Source organism: Oryza glaberrima, chromosome 2 (genome assembly GCF_000147395.1).
Source record: "Oryza glaberrima chromosome 2, OglaRS2, whole genome shotgun sequence".
Classification (NCBI taxonomy): domain Eukaryota; kingdom Viridiplantae; phylum Streptophyta; class Magnoliopsida; order Poales; family Poaceae; genus Oryza; species Oryza glaberrima.
The window spans coordinates 22424038-22446084 of NC_068327.1; the positions used below are offsets into that span (position 1 = coordinate 22424038).

Consider the following 22047-nt stretch of genomic DNA (forward strand, 5'->3'; position numbering starts at 1 on the left):
TAGACTTGCTCCTCGACTAAATGAAATGATCTCACAAAATCAAAGTGCTTTTGTTCGTAAAAGGGCGATTCATGACAATTTTCTGTACGTCCAAAACATGGTGCAGATGCTTCATAGATAAAAAAAAACAGAGTCTATTCATTAAGATAGACATAGCAAAGGCGTTCGACACTGTGAATTGGCCATATCTCCTGGAGGTCCTTCGTCATTTCAGCTTTGGACATCGTTGGTTAAATTGGATCTCTAATCTGTTTTCCACCTCCTCGTCCCAGGTGCTCCTAAATGGTTCCCCAAGGATGAGAATTAATCATGCTAGGGGACTCCGTCAGGGAGATCCCCTGTCCCCGATGCTGTTTATTTTAGCTATGGAGCCTTTTCACCGGATCATTAAAGCAGCGGAGAGTGCCAATGTGTTAGCCCCGATTGGTGTGAGAAGTGGCATATTCAGATGTTCTCTCTACGCGGATGATGTGGTAGTTTTTGCTCCCCCAAATCCCGATGACCTGAATGCTCTTTCTCGCATCCTTTCGTGTTTTGCACAAATTTCTGGTTTACATTCTAACATCAACAAAACTGAGATTTTCCCCATCAGTTGCAATGGAATCGACATGCAACAGCTTCTTGCCGGTTGGCCAGGGCAGATCAAGAATTTCCCTTGCCGCTACCTAGGCCTCCCGCTCCACTTCAGGAAATTAAGGAAAATTGATTTCCTTCCTCTTATAGACAAGATCGGGGCCAGACTACCAGCTTGGAAAGGTCGCTTCTTTACCTCTGCAGGTCGCCAAACCCTAGTTAACTCGGTTCTTAGTGCTATGCCGATGCATCATCTTACAGTCCTTCATGCGCCAAAATGGGTCTTCAAAAGAATCGACCGTTTCAGAAGATCTTTTCTGTGGAAGGGCGAAGACCCTGATCATTCAAATCCAAGTGATAGTCTAGTCAATTGGCAAACTGTTTGCAAACCGAAAAGCTTAGGAGGGTTAGGCCTTCCGGATCTGGACAGGTTCTCTAGAGCACTCCGACTCCGCTGGCTCTGGTTCAAGTGGAAAGAAGTTGATAAACCCTGGGTAGGCATGAATGTGCCTTGCGATGAGATGGACACAAGACTCTTTCAAGCGGCAACGACAATAACGATTGGTGACGGAGCAAAAACTAGCTTCTGGCATGATAATTGGATCCAAAACCGTTGTTTAAAAGATATTGTGCCCAGTTGTTTTAGCCTGGCAAAGAAAAAGCAAAGATCAGTTCAGATGGAAATGCGAGATAATAGATGGCTCACTTCCTTCAGACAATTCACTTCCGTGGAACAAATCCATGATTTGGTACAGCTTGGTGGATTACTCCAACTGGTTTCGCTTTCCCAGGATCCTGACGACATCACCTTGAATTGGACCGAGTCTGGCGTCTACACAACAAAGAGTGCTTACCTTTTCCAGTTCGAAGGCTCATTTGCCACCAATGAGTTTGATTCTCTATGGAAATCCCCGACTGAACCAAAAATAAAATTCCTTGGTTGGCTAGTTCTCCATCAAAAAACTTTGACTGCCCAAAATCTACTCCGCAGGCATTGGCCTTGCAATTGGATATGTTGCCTTTGTGGTTGTTCCTTTGAAGATACAAATCATTTGTTCAGTGACTGTGTGTTTGTCAGAAAAGTGTGGACCCTAATTTGTCAATTCCAAAACTTGTCTTCGGTCAGAATAAATCCTGTCCTGGATGTGTCAACATGGTGGTCTGGAACCTAAGAAGGATGTGCAGCTGGTCAGAGGAACTCTTCTAACTACTTGGTGGAATATTTGGTTGGAAAGAAATAGAAGAATTTTCCAAAACTCTTCCTGTTCAGAGATTGAAGTAGCTTATTTTATCAAGCAAGCTATTGATATGCGCAGCTTGGCCTTTAAACCCCCATGAGTTTTTTTTGGCTTTTCCTGCAGCTGTAATTCTCTTTCCATTCCTTGGCTTGTAACCTCTGAACCTCTGTGCTACTTTGTAATTTTTCTCTTCTAATGTTAAATTCCGGCAGATCTCCTGCCGTCGTTCTCCTCAAAAAAAAAATAACCATCGTAAATTCTTGACTAAAACGATCTTGACAGACTGAGAAATGGGGAGTGATGTTTCTAAAGATTTTGTTGTTTCTTGGTAGCCAAAAGCTCCATGCCATTGCGATTATGAGTTCCATATAGAAGGGGACTTGCAACTTGATTCTCAAATCTTCAAGTGCCTCTTGGACTGATACATTCCTCAATCTTGTAGGGCAGAGAGCCAGAGATCCCAGCATTGCTGTGCAAAAGGGAACCTGAATAAGATGTGTTCAAGAGTTTCTTCTTGATTAAGATCACACATAACACAATTGCAATCCAGCCTCACAATTTTTTTTCCTTCTCAGCATATTTGTTCTCTGTTCAATCTATCATTGAGCAGTAGCAAGAAAAAGACTTGTCTTGTTTAAACCTTTTTTCTTTTTACATGGAACATCTCTTTGTTCCCTGATATTATTATTTTTTGCATGAAAAACCTACTAATTTGCAATCGGTAATAACACCTCAAAGATCTCAAGATCAATTTTCATTTAATTAGATGCCCAGATTTCAGGCTCTAGTACCACCTACTTAGATCGGTGGAAATATTGTCTCGTCTTTACATCTATCCATCAGCTAGCTGATTAATATGCAGTTGGTGCGATTAGATCATGCACCTTTATCTCCCATCTGTGCTTATTTCTCATCATTTTTTTCAGATCCTTTGAAGCTAGCCGAAACCCCCTGAAGCTATATACTCCATATCAGAGCCACTGCCCAAATCCTCTCCTTGTTACACAACCCACACTATACGATGAAACAGATTTCAAAAAAAGGATATGCTTGATTCAAAAAAAAAAAAACCAGAGAGGATATGCAGAGATACAACTTACAAGTGGTAAAACGAGGGGCAAGAGTTTATAGAGTACTCGACATAATACTAGCTCCATTTTAACATGGGAATAGTAGGCGTCGGAAATGTAGCTGTTACGCAGAGGGAGAATTCATGTAGAATCCCCTTGAAACCTGGCACAACTAATAATATAATTTCGTGCTTAGCGAGTGAGCTGAGCCGTAGGCCGCTGCTGGTGCCGAGAGGCCATGCCGGACAGAGTTTGGAGAGTTGAGCACGATTGTTGAGGATGGAGGTTGTAGAGGGGGCCTAGTGCAAAATCCGCCTTCTGCCCCTCACCAAGCACAAGATGAGAGCGCCCGTTGGTCCAAACTAAGAAGGGGTATAATTGTCTAATCTTTACTCCCTTAGTTGTTCCATGCGGCGGTGCTATACCACCACCGCCCACTGTTAGCCCCACATAACTAGTCCTCCCCCGTCTCAAAATATAAGTATTTTTAGAATAGTGCCAAGTTTTTAAATCTTGACTACTAATAGCAAAAAGAAATTAAAAATAATCAATCATGTAAATTTGATGTTAGATTTATCATTAAATAAATTATTCTAATATGCAACTCTTTTTATTTAAACCATCTTACTTTTATAGGTATTGTTAGTTAAAGAAGCATCTCGAAGACTGTGTCGAAGTTAAAAAGTGCTTATATTTTCGGACGGAGCGAGTAAAATATAAAAGTGGAAGAGTAAAACTGGACATTTTAACACAAGGCTGGAAATACATTTGCCCCTTGCCGGCCGGGACTATTCGTGAGTGCGTTGAGGCACTCTCGTTTCCGATAGCGAACCCAAGGAGCCGCCGCCGCCGTTCCGGTCAGGATAAGAGTAGGTACAATAGCAAGCTATAAACCAACTGCAAACATATTTTAAGGAGATAAATAAGGAGAGAGAAGAGCAGCGGGCTATAGATTTATAGCCAGCTGCAACACGGACTCCAAGATGCGATGTATGTATGACAGGTGGGACCAGGTATTAATAGTGTAGTATGTAACTATTGTATGAATGAGTTATTAGATTGGCTATAGATAAATTAGAGCTAGTAGTTAGCTATACTATTAAATTTGCTCTAAATGGATTGTTTCGTTAACCGTTCATAACGAAAAGGCTAGTTAGGGCACCCACAATGGTTATCTATAAGCTCTCTATAAGAGATCCATGTCAGCATATTTTCTTATTTGGAAGAGATTAAATGAAGAGAGAGAGCAAAGCTATCTACTAACATGGAGATAGTCTATAGAGAAAAACGAGGCAATGGATTAGAGAGCTATAGATACCCATATAGACATACCATTGAAGTGGTTTACTATTAATCTAGTCTATTACTGAGATGTACATGTTTTATAAATAGCACCTTACTTTACCATTACAGGTGCTCTTAGCGATCACCTGCGCATCGATCAGGGAGTCGCGCGCGATCACCGGCCTTTCCTTCTTCTTTTTTTTTAGCGCGTGGCATTAAATCTGATTTTTGTTACAGGCTTTCCGGGTTGCCTATGAATGCCTCAAAGAATCAAGCATGCATGCAGCAATGCCTTGAATCTATCCTCCATGATCATTTGTGGATCTAAATAACACCGATTTTGATCTTTAGCCTTTGGACCGAATATTAACGTCAAATTTGATCTTAGCCTCTATGATTTGTGGACTGAAAATAACGACAACTTTTCATATGGTTTTTTTCTCAATTGTTTGTACATAAATAATTTGCATACATAAAGTTTATATATAGAAAGTTTATGCGCAAAAATTGTACATGCAGATATTGTGAAAAAAAATATTAGTGGACATTCATCAATAACCAAATTTTGTTATAATTATCTAACAAAAAAATCAAATTTTGTTATAAAAGATTTTGTCATCTTTAGAATGAATAATCTAATAGAATTTATAGTAGCAAATAGTTTTTCATACATAGGGTTGAAATAATAATGGTAGAAGAAACTGATCCAGTAACGTTGAAAACTTGAAACTTAGCTACACAGGACGTGAGTAAGGGAGCAATTCCAACCCCACCCTGCTCATAAGGCCAAGAAGTTTTTGATGGTTTGAGCATTGAGATTGGTGCTTCTATATGACAGATTGAAAACTAGTCCCTCTATTTTTTGATCGATATGCAATTCATGCTAGCTAGTACAGAGGAGGAGCATGGGCTTGATATAGAACGTCCCCATAGGCGAAAGAATTGTCCAAACCATCTTGCTGGCCATTCCAATCCATGCTATTCGAATATCTTGTTAGCCGCACTCGTGATGCCACTCAGTCCCGGTTTGATGAAGCGAACAAGCTCTAATATATATGCATGTCTATTATTGCTAGCTAGTCTGTCTTTTTCGTCATCCACTAGACTTTGAACATATGTAACTACGGAGACTTTTAGTTTGATGTCCTACCACAGCTTTGGTAATGTCAAAGTTTGGGTAAGATTTGGTACTATCAAAATTTTAGTAAGATAGAGTTGAAAAGGTAGGTTTGGAGTGTGCCTATAAGAATTGTGGACAACATCAATATTTTGGCAAATCAATGTTTTAACGGAGGTGTTTGTTTTGTTACCCCTACCAACAATTAAATTGTAATAGGGTTCCAAATCAAAATGGCCTGCGTACAAATTTGTAATTCTAATATTTGGGAGGAGAGGATAGGAGGGGTAAGTATATAACAATTGTGCGGAGGTTATGGTGACTCAAGGCGAGTGGAAAATATTGCATTTATGGCTCGATCCAATGCAATAAAAAGGGCAGGTTATAAGGGCTCAGTTCCGCTCACATTGTTAGCCCCAATCTTGTTTCAGCTAGAAAAAGTTAATTAAATTGTTTTTTTTGCGAGGTAGGCAAAGGTTAATTTAGTGAGATCTCCATGCTTTTTTTTTCAATAATGGAATTCGATTTAGTCTCTACAAGTCAGTTGTCCATACCTGCACCTATATAAATGATCTATGCATCCCGTGCTCAAGGACCCCAAACACAACTAACATACATGTACTTTGCCTGCATTCCAAAACATGTAGCACACAAGATATGATACACAGTAAAGACCTGATTAGAGCTAGCTTGATTGATCGAACTGGGTCTATGGGTGGGAGTTACTGGGAGTGCAGTCGATCCAATATATACAAAAATTGGTGGAGTCGGGTCGGCTGACACAACAACGATTAGAGCCCCAATCGTCATAATTTTCGTCACTACGAACACACTCGCCTACGCATAGACCTATAGTCCCGATTATTTCAACTTAGTCCCGGATTGGATGTTCCGGTTTGTAACCTGGGACAAAAGGGGTTACAAACTGAGATTAAAGATAAGTTCCCTAGCAGTGTTCGGCCTAGGCCCTCTTACGAAAATCAATTTACTGATGTGCTCTAAATGTTGTCCCATTTTTACATCCATACATCAACTAGGTCATTAGTAGTTGGTGCAGTTCATGCGCCTAACTCCTGTCTGTGCTTATTTCTCATCATTTTCAGATGCCCTAAAGCTAATCGAAAAACACCGTCAAACTATATCCAGAAACATATATAGTTACACACCCCTCACTATACGATGAAATAGTTTCAAGAGAATTAATTTCTAAGATATGCAAGTGTTAAAGGAGGGCCACAACAAGCTCTATCTTGCCATGTGCAGCATGCCTTTTGCAAGTTAGAGTTCATGTTGTTCATGACGTAATACTATAGCTAGCTTCATCGTTTAATTAACATTGGAATAGTGGGCATTGGAAATGGAGCTGTTAGAGATACATTGGATTTCCGTATAATCCACCGGACAATTGGTAAAGCTGATAACATGATTGTACTTAGCGAGGGGGCCGAGTCGAAGGTCGGTGCTGGTGTTGAGAGGCCATGCTCAAGGACCCCAAACACAACGAACATTCATGTACTTTGCCTGTATTCCAAAACATATAGCACACACAAGATATGATACACAGTAAAAACCTGATTAGAGCTAAGCTTGATCGATCGAACTAGGTATGTCTAGGGGTGTGGGAGGTACTGGGAATGCAGTCAATCCAACATATACAAAGATTGGTAAAGTCGGGTCGGCTGCCACAACAACAATTAGAGCCCCGATCGCCATAATTTTCATCACCACGAACACACTCGCCTACGCATAGACCTATAGTTTAGTTGAATGGCTGAGCACGTACGGAGGGAATACATCGTTCACCACTCTCCGTTGCCGATTGCAGTGAAGGGGATGACCGGTCTATCCACAGTGGTTGTTTGAGATGTGATTGTAGGGCAGCCAAATTTGATTTTTTTTTTTTTGTTTTAAGTTAGATTTGTGATTTTTCTTCTGTTCACTTGTGAATGAATGAACATGGGATTCTGGGATGTGATGAACTGATACGATAGCACTTGTGATTAGGATTTAGTTTGTGCAATTGTAGTAATTGAGCCGGCTAATAACTTCTTTAGTGCCTCCGGGGGCATCGGTGCCCGTTCTTAGGAATCATTGGTGTTGGTTTGGACACTTATAACCGGCATCTATAAACACTATAGGTGTTAGTTGTGTAACTGGCACTGATGATGTTTGTCATCAACCCGCCTAAGGGGTGCCAGCTGGAAATTAAAATCTAGAAACTATGAGGATTTCTCAATCGACACCAATATGCTTTTCCATACTATTGCCCAGGGACCTTGGATATACTCTGTCCTATAACATGCCATTGGAAATACAATGATTTCTTTAGTTTTTTACTTATGTTTATTTCCCTCAGAATTAACTAAAACATACCACTGAAAACACCATGAGCTTTTTAATTTAGTTTTTATTTTTCTGAAATTTAATAATTTCTAGATATGAAACTGTATACCCATCTTGGGCTATCACACTAGTACAAAATGATTTTTGTGAATACCCCTTTAGTTTTACAAGCGGACTAAAAAAAGACCTATTTGTGAAAATTCACTGACGATATTCCACTACTGGAGAACCGATCTTTGCCCGGATGGCAAAAATCACATTCGTCCCGGTTTGAATAGGAACCGGGACTAAAGGATTTTTAGTCCCGGTTCAAAAGCCCAGCGGTACTTTTTGATCTTTAGTCCCGATCAGTAACACCAACTGGGACTAAAGATAATTTTTAGTCCCGGTTCAATAGCTGTCAGGCCCTCAACAAACTTTAGTCTCAGTTGGTATCACGAATCGGGACTAAAGATCATATCTTTAATCCCGACATCTCTTGCTCTCTCTCTCTCTCTCTCTCTCTCTCTTACTTATCTCCTCAGCATCGGCAGCCGCGTGCACGCCTTCTTCTTTATCCCCTCCTCGTCCACCCCTCTCCTCCGATCCCCTCCTCCCCTTCCCCTCTCCCTCTACGCCGACAGCGGGCAGCAGCAGCGCCCTCCCCTCTGCCGGAGGGGAAGCGGCAGGTGGCAGCGCACGGCTCGCCGAGGGCCCTCCGCCGGAGGGGAGGCGGTAGTCGCCGGGCGCAGGGTAGGCGGCCAGGTGCGCGCGGAGCGGAGGCGGTAGGCGGCGGCGCACGGCTCGCTGAGGGCCGTCCACCAGAGGGGAGACGACAGCCACCAGGATAGCACGGTGCGGCGGGCGCGCTGGCCGGGATGGTGCGATGAAGGCCAGTGCAGGCGGCGACGACACTGGATGGTTTTGTTGATGATTTTGTGGATGATTTTGTGATGTAAATTTGTGGATGAGTTTTAGATCTTTTTGTGAATTTGTAGATGATTTTGTGTTGTAAATTTGTGGATGATTTTTAGATGTTTTGTGAATGTGATGATTTTGTTGTTGAGTCGGTTCGAAATCAATATGCAAGGAGAAAAAACATTGAAAAATAAAAGAAAAAACCTTTAGTCCCGGTCCCGGTTGGTAACTAAAGATGGTAGCGCCAGCCACGTGACACTACCATCTTTAGTCCCGGGTTATTTCAACCTGGACTAAATATGCCCATCTGTAGTCCCGGATTGGACATCCTGGTTTGCTACCCGGGACTAAAGGGGTTGTAAACGGGATTAAAGATGAGGTCCCCAGCAGTATTCTGTGTTCGGCCTAGGCCCTCTTGTGAAAATCAATTTACTGATGTGCTCTAAATGTTGTCCCATTTTTACATCCATATATACATCAACTAGCTCATTGGTAGTTGGTGCAGTTCATGCCCCTAGCTAACTCCTGTCTCTGTTTATTTCTCATCATTTTCAGATGCCCTAAAGCTATCCAAAAACACCGTCAAACTATATCAAGAGACACAGTCTACCTCTCCTTGTTACACACCCCTCACTATACGATGAAATATATAGTTTCAAGAGAACTAATTTCTACAGAGATGCAAGTGTTAAAAGAGGGCCACAACAAGCTCTATGTTGCCATGTGCAGCATGCCTTTTGCAAGTCAGAGTTCATATTGTTCATGACATAATACTATAGCTAGCTTCATCGTTTAATTAACATTGGAATAGTGGGCATCGGAAATGGAGCCGTTAGAGATACATTGGATTTCCGTAAGATCTACCAGAGAATTGGTACAGCTGATAGCATGACTGTACTTAGCGAGGGGGCCGAGTCGAAGGTCGGTGCTGGTGTTGAGAGGCCATGCCATTGCCGGGCATCGAGGGCTCAGATTGGAGCGTTGAGCATGGCAGCGGCTGAGGATGGAGGATGGAGAGGGTGTAGCGCACAAGGTGCCTCCAGCCCTTCACCGTGAACAAGACGGACGACATCACCCGGCAGTCCACGGTAGCAACGCCTCCATGCCTTGCAGTTGTGTGTTGATCTTCGTTTTGAGTCCAGCGCATATGCAACAGAAATCTTGTCCAATGGCAGCCCCAGAAAACCACAAGTTCAGATGTATACAGATTTAGGCTGATGAAGTTAAGCCGATGCCATGATGTGTCATGTTTATCGCTCATTACTTGTGTAAAGTAAGGCAAAGAATTATATAAAGCCACTAGAGAAAACCTCAACAAGGGATGTTGGGGAATAACCCCATACTTAGAGTGTTGTATAAACTAATGTATAAAGAACTAAAATACCCCCAAGAGGAGGTTGTACATATATAGCAAATCAAGGGTAAGAATGTAATTTCCCGTTACATATGAATAAAATGAGCCCTTCAAGGGCAAGAGGAGGGGGATCTCTCCCCATTCTATCCACCTCTCTCAGCCTTCATCCCCTTTCTCTATCTCCTCACAGGCCAAGCTTGGGCTCGCTCCCTTTGGAGGGAGGCCCTTGCCATCCTTGTTGCGCTTTGTTCCAACAATGGACATAACCCTCATAAGATGCAATAAGGAAAACATGCATGAACCCAAGTAATAAAAGAAGTTATCATTACTTTTATAACCCCTATCTGTAAGATATATAGCTATGGGCTATGAACTAATACAATCTTTTCTACTTACCATAACCTCATCAGCCAGCACAATTATTATATACCTACCCTCCTATCCTCTCCTCTCTTAAATATGTAGGGCTATTTTGGTTTGGATACCCTACTAAAATTTGTTAAAAGGGTAACAAAACAAACAGCTCCATTAGAACATTGATTTGCCAAAATTTTGATGTTTCCACGAACTTGTTTCTTATAGGCACATTTTGGCTTTAACCAAAACATCTAGGGGTGGGAGGTACTGGGAATGCAGTTAATCCAACATATACAGAGATTGGTGGAGTTGGGTCGGCTGCCACAACAATGATTAGAGCCTTGATCGCCATGACTATCATGACCAAGGAGGCAGTCACCCTATGCATAGACCTAACTGATGGCTGAGAGCGGAGAGAATGCATTGACCGTAGTGGTGGCGTACGTTAGTCGATGACAATCTATCACTAAATGTATGCCGTTTCTAAAAAATAAACTTTTTTCTCTTGTACCTTAATTTTCTAATTAATGATACTGATACTGCTCTTGTATGTACATATTTGAAGTAAGGTATAGTTTCCAATATGAAATCCTACAGACTCACAAAGCAAACCATGTGCCAGTTCCTTCTGATGGCCTTCATGACGAGCAAACCATATCACCACAGTTGTATTACACAGACTATTCTCTGCCGTTGAAGTTAAGCCACCATCATGATATACCCTTTTCTTTCACAAATTGGCCATTTTCAAAAACTTTTTTCGAAACTAGTCCTTGCAAAAAACTTCAACCAAAAATAGGCCGCGAACTTAGCGCCATGGATCTTGGCGCTAAGCTCTAATCCGAGGTGGCATGAATTTGCTGACTCATCATTGATAATACAAAGTTTCTACATATCTATACAAAGTATATACACACGTATATATATTTTTAATGTGTACAAAAAAATGACATATAAAAAATATACATGTATATAAACTTTGCATACACATATACAAGCTTTGCATACGTGTATACAAACCTTGTATATGTACATATTAAAAACCAAGAGAAAAAAACACGAATACAAACTTTGTATGTGTACGAGTACAAAACTTGGTATACATACAAATACAAACTTTACAAACATACATCTTAAAGAAAACCGGAAGAAAAAAAGAAAGAGAAACCCAACAAAACCGGAAAAAACCAAAACAGAATGAGAAACCGAAAAAAAACAAAAAAGGGGAAAAACTCCCTCCGTGCGACGCGCCGTCCACCGTACCCTCTCCGTGTGCGACACATGTCTAGTCGCGCAGGGGAGGGCGCGCGCGACTGGCTGCCAATTAGCGTTTTCGATGTTTGGTGGAGCTACGTACTAAGACAGGGCACGGTCTTAGTACTAACCATGTACTAGAGTCGTTGTACGCACAATGTCTAGAGTCTAGACGTCTTGGTTGAGTAATGATATGCATTTCTACGCTAGGCTCAGACCGGTGCAACTGTAGTTGACCAAAAGACCCGCAGCTTGATGGTTCGGTCCATGGCATAGAGATTTGTCCTGGCTCAGACACGGCACGACATGACCAACCGTTGAGTCGTGCCTGGACCTCTTCTTCAACATGGCGTGCCGGCCCAGCATGTCATGGCCCAATGATCCCCCCCCCTCTCCCCCCCTCCCCCCCTCCCATGGCCATAGCCTATCGGCAGCTAGCTGAAAGAGATGAGGGATGAAAAAATAGACTTATTTCTATCATATTAAGGCAGTCTGCAGTCTAGATAGGGCATGCACCATATGTCACACAGCTTACACCTCAACATACCTTGGGCCTAGGAAGCATGGGGAATACTGTAGCCGGGATGCAATATGGTCACCAAGAACAATTGATATGGAATATGCCCAGATCACCTCATCTCCCAACATTACTCACCCTTGTGTCCAATGTATGAATGAATGGCGAGCACCAAGCACGCAGCACAAGACATTGCCGCCCTCACTAATGCTGCCTACGGAGACAACACCAAGCCTAGGTTGTCTTTGGCTCTGTAAATCAGCCCCAATCCCCTTGCCGCTCAGCAAGGTTTATTAGGTTACGGTCGATGAAAAAATTACGAGGCTATAATTATGGTCAAGGAAAAAAACAACAAAACAACATGATATACAACACGGCTATAAGCTGAAATTAAACCACCGTTGTATAACATTGGTATATATATTTATACTCGGTACTATTTCTTTCAAAGTAAGGAAGATGTTATTAGATCCTTAAAGGCTTGTTTAGTTCGTAGCCATATATTTTCACACCAACCTGTAGGCATGTTGCATGTGCTACAATTTAATATCCCGGTTTTTGGTTGGTTTGTTGAAATTTGATGAAGCTATACATGTTGCATTGCTAGTATAACTAAGGACCCATATATATATGTGATACACTCAATTAATTTCTAGCTGAATCATGCTACATACTTGTGACCAACAATCTACACTTTGTGTGCAAACCTAACAGCCAGCCTCCACATCCAAAATGCATATAGCCATGGATTTTGAGTTTATAAAAAAATAGTCTTAAATCAGTACGTACAACATGACTTTTGAGTAAAACATGCACTAAATAATTATGTGCTAATTAGTTTTGCTGTTAAATTTGTAACCCCTTTTACGGTGGACTGGTAGTACGAGTCTTAGAGCAGGTACAATAGTGAGCTTATAGCCTGCTTATACGATTTTAGCACGTGTGGCAGAGAAAGAAAGCTTGCAAAGAGAGAAGCGAGCGACTATTAGGCCTCCTTCAATGGTTGAGCTAGTGCACTAGCTCATGCTTGTCCACCTCATACAAGAGATAGCAAAAAGTCTACCTTTTAATAGGTTGTCTCATAGCACATTGTTCAAAATGCTTTGGGTTCCACAACCCCTCTCACATTTTGTTTAGGAGCTTAGCTCTTGAAGAAGAGATAGTGCACTCTCTCTCTCCTTATCTTCTCTCTCTTCTACATCATACAAAAGCTGATGTGGAGATTTATGAGCTAGCTGACTCATCCTTGTTGGAGGAGGCCTTATGTCTAGCTCTACACGTGAGTCTAGCTAGGCACTTTGCCTGCCATGGGCCCACCTGCCCTCACAACAACCAACGGAAAAATGAATAGACTTAAAGTAATGGCTGGTTTCTTGGGAGTAGAGATTAGCTTCATTAAAAGATGAAGTATTCGCTGCTCTTGTATGTTGTTGCATGCTGTACTACTGTCCAGTACTTAATTCTCAGACTTTCAGAACCAACATGACTAGTAAGCCCCCCGTTCTGGTCAAGGCAGCTTCGTGTATAGATAGCCATATGGCCCGAGGCCCACGGCCCAGCCCAAGTCACGTTAATTTGGTCCGGCCCAAGCACAGCACGGCCCGATTGGGGTCGTGCTCGTGCCGGCCCAGCCCGACAGCCGGGCCGCGCTTGTGCTGCTCTCTCGGCACGGTGGGCCGGCACGCACGACACGATCAAGAAAAATAGTAGAGGCACGTAAAATACACTTAATTAACCATATGAGGCAAGGCCCAAAAACATGAGAAATACAAAATAGACTTATTTTTCAGTCATATGGACACAACCTATAGAGTTTAGGGAGGAAAAGTAGACTTATTCTGTGGAGAAGAACGATGAGCTATCGTGCCTTCAGGCCAGCCCGGCACGTCCCGAGTCTTACTGGGCCGTGTATGCAGCCCGTGGGCTGGCACGACATGGTCTGGCATGTAGGTCGGGCCGTGCCGGTCCGACTGACCTCAGCCCAAGCCCGTATCAGGCGGCCCATTTGGCCATCTTTAGAACGCATCCTCTTCAGAGCAATCGATCGAGCTCCAATGTAACTCGAAATGGCTCGCTGATCATGATGCTGGGCAAAGCTTCGTCTTCCACCCTGTGCAATATCCTCATATTAACTCTACTTCTTAGCCTAGCTCTTAGCACTTGCATATCGTCAGCCGAAGAGCAGTATGTATATTTACCCAAACATATAGACTGATCAGCCCTGATCAACGTGCTCAACACATCCAAAACTCAGATACACACATTCATATGTTATGTGTTTCAGATTTACTACTACTCTCTAATTCTTCCATACGAAGAGAGCATACAATACCATATGCATCAGCGACAAATATTTCTTAAGATAACGAGAAGATACGAGGAAGAAGGCCAACGTACAGGAGACACAAAAGGCCTATACATTGTGTCCACAACCACAAGTGAAGAAGCAAGCGCCTGTCGATCGATCGCGAGCTCCCTCGCTCCATGGACACAAGCCACACAACTCCAACGGCGAGTACCTCTCTCCGGAGCCATCCGCCGATCCATCCACACCAAACGATCATCATGATCACTGCGCCACTGGACCGGCTCCTGGACAGCACGCAAAGTGTCTGAGCAGTTCTTCACCAACACAGAAGTTCTTGTAGGCGGTCATGTTGATTTGTGTGATTCTTTGATTCCCAGTGCCTCCTAGTCCCAGTGAATGGAAAATGAGCATGTACGTACACAACTGTGATACACTTTTGATCGATATTTTACTTCACTTCACCCTTTTGGCCATCTACTGTATATAGTTTTTGTTGGATATATAGAGTATATATCACATGTAACTGCGTGGTTGGTTTTTGTATTGGGAAGAGAGGATCGATCAGAGAGCGTGTGTAATAAATAATGCTAAGGTTATGGTAGCTAGAAAGGTAAAGGCGAAGCGAGCTAAATGTACATAGCTTCACTACTAGAACTCACCATGTCCCCTATTGTTTTTTCTAGTAGGGAATGAGCTGAAACTAGTAGGAAAACAAGTTCCCTAGGCCTTTTCGTAGGGAAAACTTCCATGGGAAATTATTCGCCGGGAACTAGATGTGCCCTACGATTTCAATTGTAAAAGCGCAGGGAACGAAAAGGATCCCTAGGATTTGAAATGGTAGGGAACTTGGCTGACATGGCATTGTATCCAGTATGTAAAGTAACTTCCCCTAGGTTTCTAAAACTGTAGGGATCTATTGTTTAATATAAATTTCTTATTTGTGCCATATCACAATTATTTCCCTTCAAAATGTTATAATAGTAGGGATATTCGTTTATATGCAATATCTGAATTTAAATTAAATAGGCAATCCACTCAAATTTGAAATAATTAAATGGGTAATGTAGATCACTAATCTGAGAAACCAAATCAACCCAAGCTCACACAAATTTTCCATGAATAACTATTACTTTGATAAGTCACATGCCACATAACCAAATTCATGGAAAATAGAGTCATAGTTTCATAGAAATTCAATACATAAGAAGTCATAGCCTCCATCAGGTTCCAAAATAGAGGGCTTGCAGCTAGCTAATATGAAACAAAACTATCCAAGAACAAAGAAGCTGCATTCAACACTTGCATCAAGGTTCACACTTCGGTGCAATTCTTCCAAACATTCTAAAATCAAAATGGGCCAAGCTCTTCCAAAGGAGGAGAGTAGTTTCCACCTGCACTGCCAGATGCATTAATATGCCCTCCAAACATGCCTAGAGAAATTCTGGCCAAAGTTTCTTCTGGATTATCTTCGCCAACTGCAATACCACCATTATTCTCCTCTCTAGCTGCAATCCCACCATAATTCTCTTCTCCGGCTCCAACAGTTGCAGTCCCAGCATGATTCTCTTCTCCAGCTCCAACAACTGAGCCACTACTACGAGCCTATCCAACACAGAAATTTGAAAGCACAATGGATGAAATTTAATGGTTTTCATGTAATTGTAACAAATGGTATTGAACAAAACATTGATTTGCAGTAGTAAGTATAGAATAAACTAGACGATGAGCATAAAGACCACTGAGACATTACACTATTAGTATCAATTGATAAATATGACACTGCTACACTTGAATGGTTGCATATGTATAGTAAACAACACTAAAATGACATTGAAATTGCTGGATATTGCAAGTAAACAAAAATCTATCTCTAGGACACATATGCAATATTAATAGAAACATGATCACATACATTCACCGTAGATTGATCTGCAGAATGATAAACTCCGTATGTAGGTGGTGGCGGCGGCGGCGGTGGATGTGGAATTGCAACAGGTAGAGGCATTCCAGTATGCTGGATAACACTCTACAATTCAAATATTTAGCACACAAAATTAAAAACTAATGCTTTAGAACTATGCTAATAAAAATGATAGGTATATGACAGATTGCACCTCAATAATAAGTTTTATAGTGTTGTTGTAGCTGTCTTGGCCACTACTCCACTCCAGCACTCGTTGTGCATATTCCTTTGCTATACGAGCATCCTTGATCAGCCTTGCTCTTTCATGGTCATCTTCTTCTTGTCGTCGACGCTTGTTAGCTGTTGAAGATGTAGATCTTCTCTTGATCTCAGCCATGGCCTCGCTATCATCAACCATCCCATTAAATGTTGCCCATTTTCCATGTGGTCTACCGCAAGAACATTCATATAAGGCCCTTGAGTCAACAGGGGAGTTCATCCAATCAAAGTCTGGACCATTCAACTCCGTTGCCTTGGTTTTATATCGCTCCTGTTCAGGTAACCATCAGTTTTTAAAATATTAGACTGTAAATGTGGAAACTATTGAAAATTTCAGAAAATTACCAAGCATAAAGTGGCTTCTTCTGTGTTCAGTGTGTTAGTATCTTCAGGATTTGATCCCCTGTGTGTATGAACCCATGCCTCAATTGTAGATACTTCTCTCCCAAATTTTTTGGACTTCATAATCAAGGTATCAGTGTATAATGCATAAAAAACCCACCATCATAAAATGAATAAAAGTTTAAAAGTTACCAGTTTTTGTCGTACTGTAGCAATAGAGTTGGATCCTCCTCTATGAGGCTTAAATTTAGGGGTCTTGCGGTTGGCTCGGTTTGTTTTAGATTTTTCGATCCATTCAGGATCAACCCAAACAGTAGCCATTGCATCCCAAGCCATTTGATCACACCACTCAGGTTGATGTGCCAAGTATTCTTCCTTGGAGAGGTATCTTAGCCCTGCTCTCTTGTCACAGATCTGCACTCCTTCAACCTTACGACAGTGATCCATTATGGCTTGAATTCGAGCATAATACTTAAGCCATCCCAACAACACACCGCAACACTTATGAACATGCACTTTTGCAGCACGCGCCTGATCTTGGCTTGGTTGATGTTTGAACCTTAGCTGAAACAAGACAAATATAGAAGCACCAAACCTTAGAACATGTTTTAGCTAAATCTTGCATGCATACAAAAATGCAAAAACTTTGAAAGAGGAACCTATACAGCCATAAATGATATACTATCCTGCAGGACATTTTTTTTATGACAAGTCTGCTGTCTACATATTATTTTAAAACGAAATTGTCTGCATATGTTTAAAACAGTAATGAGAAGATAGTAGGAGTAACAAATAGAGAAGAAATATAATAATACCCAAAAACCTTCTTCAACCACATCAGCTTTGCTTCTCCCATTTGAGTCCTTGTCTGCTTTGTAGTGATTCCAAGTTGTAGCAATCACTGACTTGCCTTTATATTGGACTATGCCAGGATAGTTCTTCTTTAGTAGGCAGGATAGAACACTTGCTGGCCTTCTTCCCTTTCCTAAGGTTGGAATTTCATGCCATTGTCTACAAAAGCAAAATAACTTCTGTTTAAACAGCAGAGATAAAGCTATGTTCCAGAAAACACATTGCATGATGAAACCTCACGTTTTCCCTTCAGGTTCAATCAGTGGACGGTCTTCTATGTTGGGGATAATAGGTGGAAGTTCTGAACAACCTCGCAAGTGAAAATTCATCTCATCTTCCACTTCATCTAAATTGGGATCATCGTTCTCATTTGAAATTGCAGGACTATTGGAAGATGACCGGCTTCTTCTTGAGCTTCTTGTATTTGAAAGTGTCATCCTGTGTATTTTAAAAATATTACTCATAAATAACTTCTGTAAATAAATGTCATAAAACAAAAGAACAAAAGCGCACATAATAATCATGCAATTAGAATTGGGAAATGGAATATAACACTGTATACATATACCTATTTATTTATTTATTTATATATATATATACAGCAAACTTAGAAACCATCAGCTTCTTCTTGTCGGTAATAGTAATCATTCATTTCAGGAATTGATTCATTGTCGTCTTCACTTTCTTCGTCTTCAGATACTAGGTCATTGTCTTCACTCATATCAGTACTCCGATTATTTATTGTTGACAGGTCTTGTTGATCAGTGATCTCATCTACATCAGTAATGACAATATTATCCAGACCTTGGCCAATGTCTATGATGAATTCACCTTCTAAGCCATCTTCTTGGAAGATATCAACACAAGATGGGTCACTGCTGTTATAATCATCCAACGAGGTAATAGGCAAGCTTCCTAGGGGTCTTACTTTGTATGCAACCCACCATGCATTGAGATTAGGACCAGTTGTACATGCGTATGGAACATAATACACCTGTGATACTTGACTAGCAAGTACAAAAGGTTCATCCGCGGGATTGCATGATGCATGTGCAACCTCGACTAATCCAAATTTTTCTAAACGGCGTACTCCATTGACAGGATGAAACCAATGGCAATCAAATAAAACGAGCTTGAAATTTTCATCACCATCAAATTTCAATTCAATAATGTCCATTATAATGCCATAGTACTCTAGCTCTTTGCCTGTGTTATCATCGATTCCAACAGCTAGCACCCCTGTGTTGACAGTAGTTAGATTTCCTTTGGATTTCTCATACTTTTAAGACCGAAATTTATACCCATTAACTTCATAAATATCATATGACTTGACCTTTAGGCCAAATCCACGTGATAAACGACGCAAATCATTATGTATACTAGCGTCCTTGGAACACTGCAAAATTACAAACAAAAAGTAAAAAACCTGACTTTATCTTAGTTGTAAGTTGTAAATGTGTATCGATAGGTTACCAATTTTTTGAACCTCCAATAAGTTTGGTTTTCCATTACCAACTCCGTTCCATATTAATTTATCTAGCTCCTTCTGATTTGGTGGTCTTGAGCACATCCACTGTTCTTGTTCAAACTTCCTAATAATGATGCATTACGAAACACATTTTATAGCAGAATTAATATCTTATTTACAAATTTAGAATACTTACTCAACAAATCCATCCATTTCACTCATGTTTGTGTATATGTATATCATTGCTTTCTTTTGTTCTTCAAAAGTTAAAGTTCGAGAAATTCCTCTACCGGTCTTCCACCCTTGAACTTGGAACAGGCTAAGGTTGCTTTCACTAGCAGGGCCAACTTGAGCATACCGATGTGGACGATTGCGTGAGCTAGCAATGAGATCAGGTAAGAACAGTGATGTAAAGTGCGAGATCTCCTCTACAAGATAAGCCTCCACTATTGACCCTTCAACACGAGCCTTGTTGCGAACCTTTTGCTTCAGTTTTTTAATAAATCTACATAACATGACATGTTAGTTTGTCACCTAAGATAAAATATGACTTTAAATTGACAACATGTGGAATTTTAGTTACCTCTCAATTATATACATCCAACGATACTTTACAGGACCTCCTACTCTTGATTGGTATGGCAGATGTATGATTAGATGCTCCATATAATTAAAGAAGCATGGTGGAAATAATTTCTCTAGTTTGCATATTAGAATTGGGATATTTTTTTCCATCTGAAGCATTTGAGTTGGATCGACCTCTTTAGCACAAAGTACCCTATAAAAATAGCTTAGCTCAGCTAATGCTTCCCACACGTCTTGATTGACAAATCCCCGGATCATCACAGGCAGCAGCCGCTCAATAAATATATGGTAGTCGTTACTCTTAAGCCCATGTATTTTCAGTTGCTCCATGTTGACCCCTCGTCTTATGTTTGCTACATACCCATCCGGAAATTTGATCCCCATAAACCACTGCATGATTTCCTTTTTTTGGGCTCTTGTCAAGCAATACTGCACCATTTGGCTTACTCAACAAGGTTGAGGTGAACCCTACTGCACATATATACGGTGCTCTAGGTTTCTCCCATTTACCATTTGGCTTCTCAACAAGGTTGAGGTGAACCCTACTGCACATTAATTCTTGGTCAAGGCGAGCCTTCACATTATCCTTAGTCTTGTCACTAATGTCAAGACAAGTACTCCAAATAGCTTCAGCGACATTTTTTTCATTATGCATGACATCAATGTTATGGCGTACTAGAATTGTTGAGAAATATGGCAACTCCCACCAGATCGGCATGTGAGTCCAATTGTGTGTAGTCCCATAACCTTCAAAGGAATTATCAAATGTATTCTTAATGTAAGCTTCGACCTCTTCCCCTGTCAATCTACGTGGAGGGAGGTCATGCATTACTGTATCCTTACTAAATGCATTCCTTTGACCTCTAAATGGATGATTGGGTGGGAGGAATCTTCTATGACAATCAAACCAGCTATACTTGTGCCCATTATGTAACCAAGTTGTATGAATATCTGCCATACATTCTTGACATGACAAACCACCATGTGTTGACCATCCAGAGAACATGGCCAATGCTGGACCGTCATGGATTGAAGTATGGTAGGCTGCCCTCATGTTAAAATTCTGCTTCACAGAACTGTCATAAGTGACTACTCCTTGCCATGCTTGCTTGAACTCATCAACTAAGGGGCGCATGAAAACATTCAAGTTCTTACCAGAATGGTTTGGCCCTGGGATCACTAAGCTTAAAAAGATGTTCTCATCCTTCATATAGAGGGTTGGGGGTAAATTCAAGGGTATAATAAAAACTGGCCAACAAGAATATTGGGCCCCAAATCCAAATGGATTGAATCCATCTGTAGCTACTGCAAGACGAACATTTCTAGCATCTAGTGCAAAATTTGGATTGTGTCTATCAAAGTATTTCCATGCTTCACCATCAGATGGGTGTAACATGGTGTTAGGATTGGCACGAGTACCATCCTTGTGAAACCGCATGTGCTTGGCTGTTCCGCGTTCCATGTACATCCGCTGCAATCGTGGTATAAATGGCAGATAACGCATAACTTTGCGTGGCACTAGTTTCCGTTTTCTCCCTTTATGTTCCTCTTCAATAGCTACATAACGATTTTCATTACAAATATCACATTTTTCTTTAAGTGCATCCTCTTTGTAGTATATCATGCAGTTATTTATGCAAACATCTATTTTGACATATGGCATTTTTAATCCACTAAGAAGATTCTTGCACTCATACAAGTTGGCTGGCATCTTGTGACCTGATGGCATTATATCACCAATGAGACTAAGCAAATTATTCATGCACTCTGAAGATATATTATGCTGTGATTTAATTCCCATCAGGCGTGTGACTGCTGTTAGGCGTGACACTTGAGTGAAACTATGGAGTTGCTCTTGTGAAGCAGCCAGCATGGCATAGAATGCCTTGGCATCTGCTGTTGGTTCGTCCTCTGAAAAATCTGTATCCATTGCATCACCAAAATTGCCTAGCATGTCACCTAGGGGGTCAGCTATGTTATAAGTCTCCTCTGGTTCAAACAACCTCACAGGATGCTCTCCATGCTTGATCCATCTAGTGTAATCAGGCATGAATCCTCTTTGACAGAGATGCATACTCATCACTTCTTTCTTTCTTCTAATTCTATTACGGCAAATTGAACAAGGACACTCTACTCCAAATTTTTCTGCATTTTGTACTCTGCCAAAAGCACGATCAACAAAAGCATTTGTGTTGCGCACCCACTCTTCAGAATGGCAACCATTATCATTCCATCCACTATACATCCAACTACGATCTTCAACTCCCATTGACATGATTAATTTTACAGCAACAAACTGGAAAAAA

The 22047-nt window shown here is 41.1% G+C and overlaps 1 protein-coding gene across 1 annotated transcript; it reads right to left on the reverse strand.

Moving 5' to 3' along the window:
• Nucleotides 1-15659: 15659 nt before the first annotated feature.
• Nucleotides 15660-16633, reverse strand: LOC127762736 (uncharacterized). The gene is made up of 3 exons (XM_052287209.1): nt 16427-16633; nt 16225-16338; nt 15660-15914 (listed from the first exon to the last, which is right to left on the reverse strand). Exons 1-3 carry the CDS (start codon nt 16631-16633, stop codon nt 15660-15662), a joined length of 576 nt encoding a protein of 191 aa, XP_052143169.1.
• Between the last annotated feature and the right edge of the window lie 5414 nt (nt 16634-22047).